General features: G+C 35.1%; 1 protein-coding gene across 1 annotated transcript in view; it reads left to right on the top strand.

The window, feature by feature from the left end:
• The first annotated feature begins 4109 nt into the window (after positions 1–4109).
• The window catches only part of LOC104903355 (uncharacterized), a 40923-nt gene continuing 35815 nt past the window's right edge, over positions 4110–9217 (top strand). The window contains exon 1 of the mRNA XM_019251887.3: positions 4110–4264. Coding sequence (XP_019107432.2) covers positions 4118–4264 — 147 coding nt within the window. The 5' untranslated portion in view covers positions 4110–4117. The remainder of the gene's footprint in view (positions 4265–9217) is intronic.

Below are 9217 nucleotides of genomic sequence, written 5' to 3'. Positions count from 1 at the left end.
CAATCCATAAACACATATCATCAAAACATTATAAAAGCGTCATAAAACGTAGTTGGAAGGGGAAGGCAGACGTTAGCAGTAGACGTTACCTCGAGTTGCGATTATTAAACTTGATAGCCGGGGGGAGGCTTGTAATATCCCTTTTCCTTTCTAATCTATTCAAAAATTAATAAAAGACGACTTATTATTATTTTATTCTAGATTTTTAAGCTCTATGATCTAATTCCATCATGTGCACATTATATAAAGTGCTTTAATATGACTTAATAGTGAGTGTCTGAAATTAATTGTTATGGAACCTCATTATTACCATTATTACTTAAACTATAATTCTTGACTTGCTAAATTAGTTAAAAAGGTCCTTTAATATTAATATAATAGATGACACATTTAATATGAGTTCTAAGTCCATCTTATGTAAAATTATTTAGTAACAACTACTACTTATAGAATTCATGGAAATTCATATTTAATGACTTGAAGGTTTGGTTGTATAACTATCTTATCATCGTAAGATTTAGTATCAAATTTATCGTCTGCTAATTATCGGGCGCCTAATAAGTACTTAAAAATTATTTACAACTATTTAGCTAAGACATGAGATTCATTTAATTAAAGTTAGAAAGTAGGATTCATATGGTTAATAAGTGAAGACTAGTACCTTTCATTTACATTACTCAAACTTTATAAAAGAACTTACAAATGTTAAGTTATACATATTTCTCGTTAGCTTACTATAGTAATAATCCGAGTGTACTTAAGTAGTATTATTTCCTACTTGATATATTTAAGCTATGAACAAGTAATCATGTGATTAGTTACTAATACATTGTAAACTATAATTTAACTAATAAAATCACCCTTTATGTAACTAATGTGAAATTCTGATGATTATTTCATAATATATTTTATACCATAATTTAGGTTGTATGATTATTTCATGAAGTAGAGTGAACTGTATAACGTTAAGTTTAATTAACTAAGTTCAAACAACTTGATTTATAAACATATTAAGTTTCAATATTTAACTTGAAAGATTATAGGCACACTTACGCATAACTAAATTTACTATACCTATAATTTAGATTTTGAATTACAAACGCAAGACTATAATTCAAGTTAGTTTAGTTAATTAGTCAAACATACTTGGGTCATGTAAATTACTAGGCCTAAACTAATGACTTAAACTTTTCAAAACAATAATAGGAGGGAAACTATTAAAACTTACTTGCTTGTAACACAAAGTAGGCAACAAAGGGGAGGGGTGGTCGGAGCTTCGGCAAGCAGGTGGCATGGAGGAGGCGGCGTGTTGGCCGGCAGGTTAGCCGGAAAAACAGGGGGTTGGGTGGTAGAAGGTTGTATAAATTTCATATTTTTTGTTGGTGAAGAATGGTGAATTTCGGTTACAATTTATAAAGATTTTATGAATGAAAACCTAGCTAAGAAACTAAAATGTTAATGTTAAAGTATACTTGGGGATAAAGGACTTCAAGAAGCCTTGGAGAGCAAGGAGAGAAGGCTTAAGGAAGAAGATGTAATGCGTGGAAGTGGTGATTTTCCTATTTTAGAAATTTTCGAAAATTCGTATGTATTTCCTATTTTCTTTTATTATACCACCATACTAAATTAGCTTATTTTATCAAATACATGTTTTATTTTATTTCAAATATAATACAAAAGTGATTAAATTAATTAATTAATTAATTTTTAAACATTTTTTTAAAGCTAATTATAAATGTCAATCAAGCTTAAATTTCTGGGATATTACATGAAGTCTTCCAGCATAGCTGAGAGACTTAACAATCCAAGACTGAGCCCTAATTGTGATTTTATCAACCATAATCTTAAATTGAGAGAAATTCAATTTTCTGGCTGCCAAAGGCACACCAAGATACTTGAAAGGCAAGGTTCCTACTAGGAGAGAAACCCCAGTTCTAACATCATAGCCATAGGTTAGGGAACCCCAGTTCTAACATCATAGCTTCAAGGAAGGACCACTCAACTCAGTCACCAGCCTTCTTTATATCCACTTTAATCACACATCTAGGTGACACATGAGCCCTAGAGTATCCCCTAATCAGTTTAGTTGCAAGAAGAATGTTATCTGCAATGAATCTATCTGTGATGTAACCTGCTTGGGAAGGGTTTACCACTTCATGAATTACTTCACTTGGATAACAAAATAACCTTCGTCATGCTTAAACAGAGATGGTGCATTGATGAGGCCCCATTGAGCTATAATATAGGTATACATGGATGTTATGGTAGGTACCTAATTATCGCATTTTCCCATGTTTCATTCAGTTTTTAAACTTCGTTTTTGTCCAGTTTTGCGTTCAAAGACCCATCAATAATAGTAGGAGCAACAACCATTAACCCCATACCTTTATCTGAAATTGGATTGTGGCCAGTTAACCCTTATCATAGCATCTTCTATATGATTTGAACTACCCTCTTTTTCCATCTTAGGCGACTTCTCTGTTTGGATCGTCACTTTTAATGTTCCATTGGCAGGACCTTCCAAAACTTCAATATTCTCTACTCTTACAGGTTATTGAGGCCCAGTAGAAAAACTTGGTCCCGCTGACCAATTAGCAGAGCTGTCGTCTTCTTTTTCCGTCCCATATTACTGGAGGGGCGCATGATAACATTCACTCGTAATGTGCGCCTGTAGTGGGTTTCGGGAGGGTTTTTTTTTAACATCCCTTTTGCTGCGACCTGATTGAAACTTCCATATAATCCGGATTATTATCGAGCATGCTAAACATAAGGTCATTTGTTGAACTTTGTCATATGTAGTTGTGTAATGCAAAGGTGACCATTATGACATCAATTTGAGTATTAAACTGAACTGAACGGTGGCATTTGCCATTATATTTTCCATCTTTTTTTCAAAACTCCAAATGATTTCGCGATACAACTTCGAAAGGAAGAATGAGAACGGTTGAAAGCTTCTTTGTCTTTAGTTGGTGGTCATATTGATATTCATCCTTATGATACCTTGTCTTTGGATATGCTACCAAATAGCCTTTTCTATCTGGATATCATTTATCAACCAACTAATACTTATCTCTAATAGATTAACTTTATTTACTAAGATTTTAGATACCTGAATTTCAAACGTTATATTTTTTACCTTATCAATATCGATCATTTAGGAACTGAAATCTTATTTTAGTTATTTCCTAATCACATCTAATTCATTTTAGCATCTAAAAGTTTTATCAACTTATCATTTTAGGCACCTAAAATGCTTTCGCAAACAAAGTCGTTAAATGTTATTTCGTTTAATTGTAGCATTACTCTCAAGAACTATAATTTTAAGGATTTTCTACATTGTACCCTTGTGTTTCTTTTTTTTCTATGTTGTACCCCAATCCTTTAATGTATAGTGTCTGATTGCCTACTAGGTGTCATAAATTTTGTTACCTTTTTGTGAGCTTTAGGAGCTATATTAACTTGTACACAATTTTACTAGTAAAGGACACATTTTATAAGCAACATTAGTTCATTAGATTACAAATTATAGACAAAACATTTGCCTTCGAGTTAATAATGACAAAGTGCATAAAATCTGGAATGTTTAAGGATATCATGTGTAATTTTAAAAATGTTGGAGTAAAAGGTAGATGTCAAAGAAACACCAAGGTATAACGTAGAAAAACTTATAATTTTATTACACAACAATATATCATTTATTGCCAACCACTGGGTGTGGAGATGTCCTAAAATTGTTGGTGAATAACTAAGGTGACTGCAAAAGAAAATACAAGATAAGATTTCTATGCATAGCGCCTGATTAACATATATAAGCTATTTAGAGAAGGATAAATCCATCCCCAAACTTACATAGACTTGTCATGAAGTTAGAGATGACATTGTGTAAACTGAAACAAGATATAATCATTCTCTTACACAAATAGAGAGGTATTCAAATTTGTTTAGGAAGGATGAAGCTTTAGCTAATATTGTAATCTTGATAAGCTTTGTTTTAGTTGCAATCTGCATTGATGTCTGATACATGATGAGTGTCGCTAACTTCTAATTTGTCAATTGTCATTAGTAATTATGAACCGAGAGTCATCTCCAAAGCCACTATGGTTATCTTCATAAACAAATGTTCTTACTTGTGCCTGTTTGTATGATTGTTGTAGCTAAGGCTATGGTTGGTCCCCGAACATGGTTTGGCGGCATTCTTCATCGCACAGGTCTTAGGCGTCATGGAAGTGAGAAGTTTTTAGACTATAATTTAAGTGTCATTCAGGTAAGACGTTTTGATCACATATGTTCTTGCTCTTTTCTTCAGCTAAAACGTTTCAAATGGATGCAATGACATTACTTGAACAATTATATTTCTTTTTGACTGGAATTATTATTTCAGATGTTCATACGAGATGTCTCCTAGGATGGGTAATACAATTGAGATGTATGTAATGTTGCGCTTGCATTTAGGTTGTTCTAATTAGAACTTGATATGGAAAGTGATTATAAGGATATGGAAAATTTACTTAAAACCACCTCAAGTTTTCACTTATTTAAAAACTCCCACCTTTATGTTTTTTTTTCCTAAATTTCCACCTAAACTATACAAAACCTTTATGAACTCCCACTACTTAACGGATTTTGCCAAACTCCGTTAGTGGTGGGACCAGCATCAGTTATTTCTTTTGTTTTTTCCTCCAAACAACTCAATTCCCCCTTCTTATATAAGAGAATTTCCCTCCAACACAAGCAACAAAGGGGATAGACCTCCTTCTGATAAGATGTGGGTGAAGGATCAAAGTGTGAAAAGGGAAATTCTCTTCTATAAGAAGGGGGAAAATGAGTTGTTTGGAGAGAAAAACAAAATAAATAACTGATTTGGGTCCCACCACTAACAGAGTTTGGCAAAATCTGTAAACTGGTGGGAGTTTATAAAGGTTTTGTAAAGTTTAGGTGGAAATTTAAAAAACATAAAGGTGGGAGTTTCTAAATAAGTGAAAACTTAAGGTGGTTGTGTGCAAATTTTCCTAATGATATCCCTTACTATAACTAAGTATACGATAAATTTGGGAAACACTTAAATTATCTTTGAACTCGTATTCGTAAAGGGCTAATGACTTTATCGAATTGGAAGCAAAATTAGGGAAGGATTGATGCAATTCTTGAAAAGGAAGAACTGTTATGGTATCAAAATTCTAGGGTTAAATGGTTACGAGATGGTGACTACAACACTACCTTTTTTCAACTTAGAACGATTGCTCGAAGATGGAGGAACAAACTTTCTTTTGTTCGTGCGGCACTTGAAGGTGATTGGATTCATGACAAGCAGGCTATTAAAGGTCACTTTGTTAACAACTTTGCAGCCTTATTTGAAGACGACACACTGGAGGAAGAGGTACAACTTCATGTCAACATTTTCCCTGAGTGCACGTAGTGTGACTGGATATCCCTTACTAGGCCTTAGACTCGCTGTGAGATAGAGGTTGTGGTGAAGAAAATGGGTGCACTCAAAGCACCACGACGGTTTCCAAGCGCTTTTCTTTCAGAAAAATTGGGACTTGGTTGCGGATAGTGTTTGCAAATTGGTTATAGATATGCTTGAAGGAAAAGGTATGCCACCGGACTTGAATAATACCTTTCTTTGCTTCACACCAATAGGAGACGCCCTAGAACTTGCTTGTCAGTCCAGACCAATTGGGTTATGCAATGTCATTTATAAAATTATCGGAAAATGTATTGTCAATCGCATTAAACCTATGATGCCCCACTTAAATTCTTGTACACAAACTAGGTTTGTGTCGGGAAGACAAATTACGGACAACAATGTGATAGTACAAGAAATAATTTACACTATGAGAATAAAACAAGGAATGAAAGGATCAATAATGGCCATTAGAATAGATTTTGTGAAAGGATATGATAGGTTGTGGTTGTAATTTATACAAGAAACTCTTTCGGAAATTCGTTTCCCACAACTTCTTATTTCGGTGATAATGGATTGTATCTCTACAACGTCGATGCAAGTTCTATGGAATGGGGAACCCACGGATAACTTCCGTCCTAGTATAGGAATAACATATGTTGATCCTCTGTCTCCTTACTTATTCATGCTTTGCGTGGAGAGATTGAATCAAATAATTGAAGAAGATATAATTGAGGAAAAAATGGATCCTATTCAAACGAGTAGACACAGGCGGAAATTGTCCCATCTTTTTTCGTTAATGATATTACACTCTTTGTCGAGGCTAGCATCCAAGAAGCCCATGTCACCATTGTCATCACCGATTCTCTGTTGCGTCTGGTTCCAAAATCAGTTATGCAAAATCTCGAGTTTATTTCTCGAGTAATATGAGTGAAGATGATAAATTGAGTGTGAGTCATGCCTTGGGGATTGAAGCAACGGAGGATCTTGGTATGTATCTTGGCATGCCAACTCTTACTAGTAGTGTTACCCCGGATACTTTTGGTTATCTTTGTGAGAAGATTAATCGAAGGTTAGCAAGTTGGAAGACAAAGTATCTATCTCTAGCAGACCGTATCACCCTTGCAAAATTGACAATATCAACCACGAGTTCTTATGCAATGTAAACGGCAAAAATTCCTTGATCAATATGTGACCACATTGATAAAAAAATGTCGTTGGTTTATATGGGGAGAGGATGAAGAAACACATAAGGTTCATCATTTCTCTTGGGACTGTTTGCAAAGGCCTACAGATCAAAGAGGATTAGGCGTGTGTTCAACTTGATAATTGAATGCAGCGTTCCTCACAAAGTTGGGCTAGCGAGTTCTTATGGAACCAAATGCACTTTTATATATCGTGGGTTTTGAGGAGTAAATATTGCAAGGGTCGTTGCGATGTTGATATGTTTGTCCCTAAAACCAACATGTCTAATGTTTGGAGAGGGATGACGGAGAATGTGAAGCATATTTGGGAGGGTTTAAGGGTTGCAACAAGTAAGGGAACCTTCACACTTTTTTGGGATCACAAATGGGAACAAATCATACCCTTCGAGAGGTAGCAACTCAAGTTGTACCTGACAAAATTAATGGCGTCATTGTAGATGATTTATGGGATATGGAAATAGCGTGGAAGTGTAAAGACTTTGCCAGTTATCTTCCACCACATATTCTTAAAGAAATTGACTCTTATGTCCTCAAAGAAGACCTGATGGTGGATGATTTGGCATATTAGGGAGGAACACCTCGTGGTATATTCACAATCAAATACACGCTAAATATCATTCGCAAAGCTAAATGTGAGGAGCAAATGTCAGATGGTATTTAGGATTTGGTATGGAGCATGCGCATCCAGCAATGCATCTGTGTATTCTTATGGCTAGCTATGCATGATCGTAATGCTAATCGTGCAAAACATGCTCTAACTAACACACCTCGTTGTGGTTTATGTGAAGATGAGGATGAAACTACTCTCCACGTTCTTTGTGACTGTAAAGTTGCTAGGGAAGTATGGCGTCAAGTGGGAGGACCGCAAGCTCGACCTCCTCCAGATCAAGTAACTTACAACAATTGATTGCGAAAAATATAAAAATTCAATCACGCCAAGACTTCTCTCCTGAAACATGGTCGATTTTCCTTGCGATTGTGGTTTGGTGGTTATAGCGCTGGAGGAATTGTGTTGCTTTTAGTAACACGCAAGAAATGCCAGTGAACGTGCTCAGATTTCAATGACTCGTTTTCAGGAAGCTTGGCGAGTGTTAGAGAATCCAGATATACTTACTGCTACCCATTCCATGCGCCAAGAGATATTCGTTCGATGGGTTGCCCATCCTCATGGATGGTTATACTTAATATGGATGGAGAAACTAAAGGGGCCCCTGCCCAGCTGGAGGAGGCGGGCTATTTCGAGATAGTGCGGAGAAATTGATATGTGGCTTTTCTATAAACTTGGGCTCATGTCGAACCTTCATGGCTGAAGTTTGTGTCGTGAACTTTGGGTTGAAGATGGATAAGAGAATACAAATCTAAAAGCTACAGATTCAAATGGATAATCAAACAACAATTGGGGACCTCAAAGGTACTGAAGAATATGAGGGCGAGTGTATGCATATCATTCACCATTGCAGGAAGATACCTCACAAGAATGGGAAGTGGACATTATACATTGCTATAGAAAAGGTAACTGAGCAGCAAATTGGCTGACAAACTAAGGTGTCATGCAGAACAACAAATTAGAGTTGATTCAAGTCCCCCTTTAACTTTAGGGAGAATTTTGTTTGAGGACATTATAGGTGTGGCTATGCCTCGCTTTGTACCCCCTAATTTTTTTGTGTTTTTTTTCCTAATGCTTTTACTGTTATTACTGAGGTCTTCCTCTCTTTTTGCATCAAAATAAAGGGCTAATGACTTATAAATGTTCAAAGTTCAACTTTCTCAATTAGTGCAAACTATCAATCTTAGCTAACGCTTTTCTTAATATGGCCTAAATTTTTAATTGCTAGTAATTTCTAAACATGTTTTCCTTTTCGTATTATATAATTAATATATTATAAGAAAACAAGATCAATGAGCGAAATTTTAACACTTATCCTGCCTCGTACACATCTTTACAATACGGATCAACACACATTTTGAATGTGTTCCATGTACTTACTCTTTTTATAGTCTAATGAGTCACTTTTATACGTCAACGCTCTCCTTGATGGTAAATGCACTTATAGCATAGTTTATAAATGTGTTAGAACTTTAGATGCTCGACAAGAAACCTGAACAACCATTTTCATAATGTAGTTCTTTTTGGAATGCCACATCATACTCGGCGTTAAGTATTCTATTTAGAAATGAGGAGTGGATGAGATTTCAGCCCATGACCGCTTTGTCGTGCTGGCTTTGAAATCATATCAGATGACCAACTAAATCAAAAGGTTAAGTTGATGGTTAAAACCCCATGAATAGTTTTATACTCTATTAAGGTGCAAGTAAAAAAAGGAGAAAGTATGGCATCTAATTGTAATATTTATACCTTTGAATGATATGGTTTGTCTTTTATTGTGATTATTGCATTATGTATGAAGGCATTATTCCTATTCTCCCTCGTTTTTTCCTTTTGGAATATGTGCAACAGTAACTTCCAAAATCATGCAGCACTCTCTTTATCGTTCACCGTTTAAATATATTCTATTGTAGTTTATTATTTGTTAAAGTTAGAAATTGAATTTTACTTCAAAATAAGTATATAGCATATCTACTATGTAGTTTTAATATGAAGCCATGA

Source organism: Beta vulgaris, chromosome 9, assembly GCF_026745355.1.
Source record: "Beta vulgaris subsp. vulgaris cultivar EL10 chromosome 9, EL10.2, whole genome shotgun sequence".
Classification (NCBI taxonomy): domain Eukaryota; kingdom Viridiplantae; phylum Streptophyta; class Magnoliopsida; order Caryophyllales; family Amaranthaceae; genus Beta; species Beta vulgaris.
This window is presented reverse-complemented; position numbering and strand designations above follow the sequence as displayed.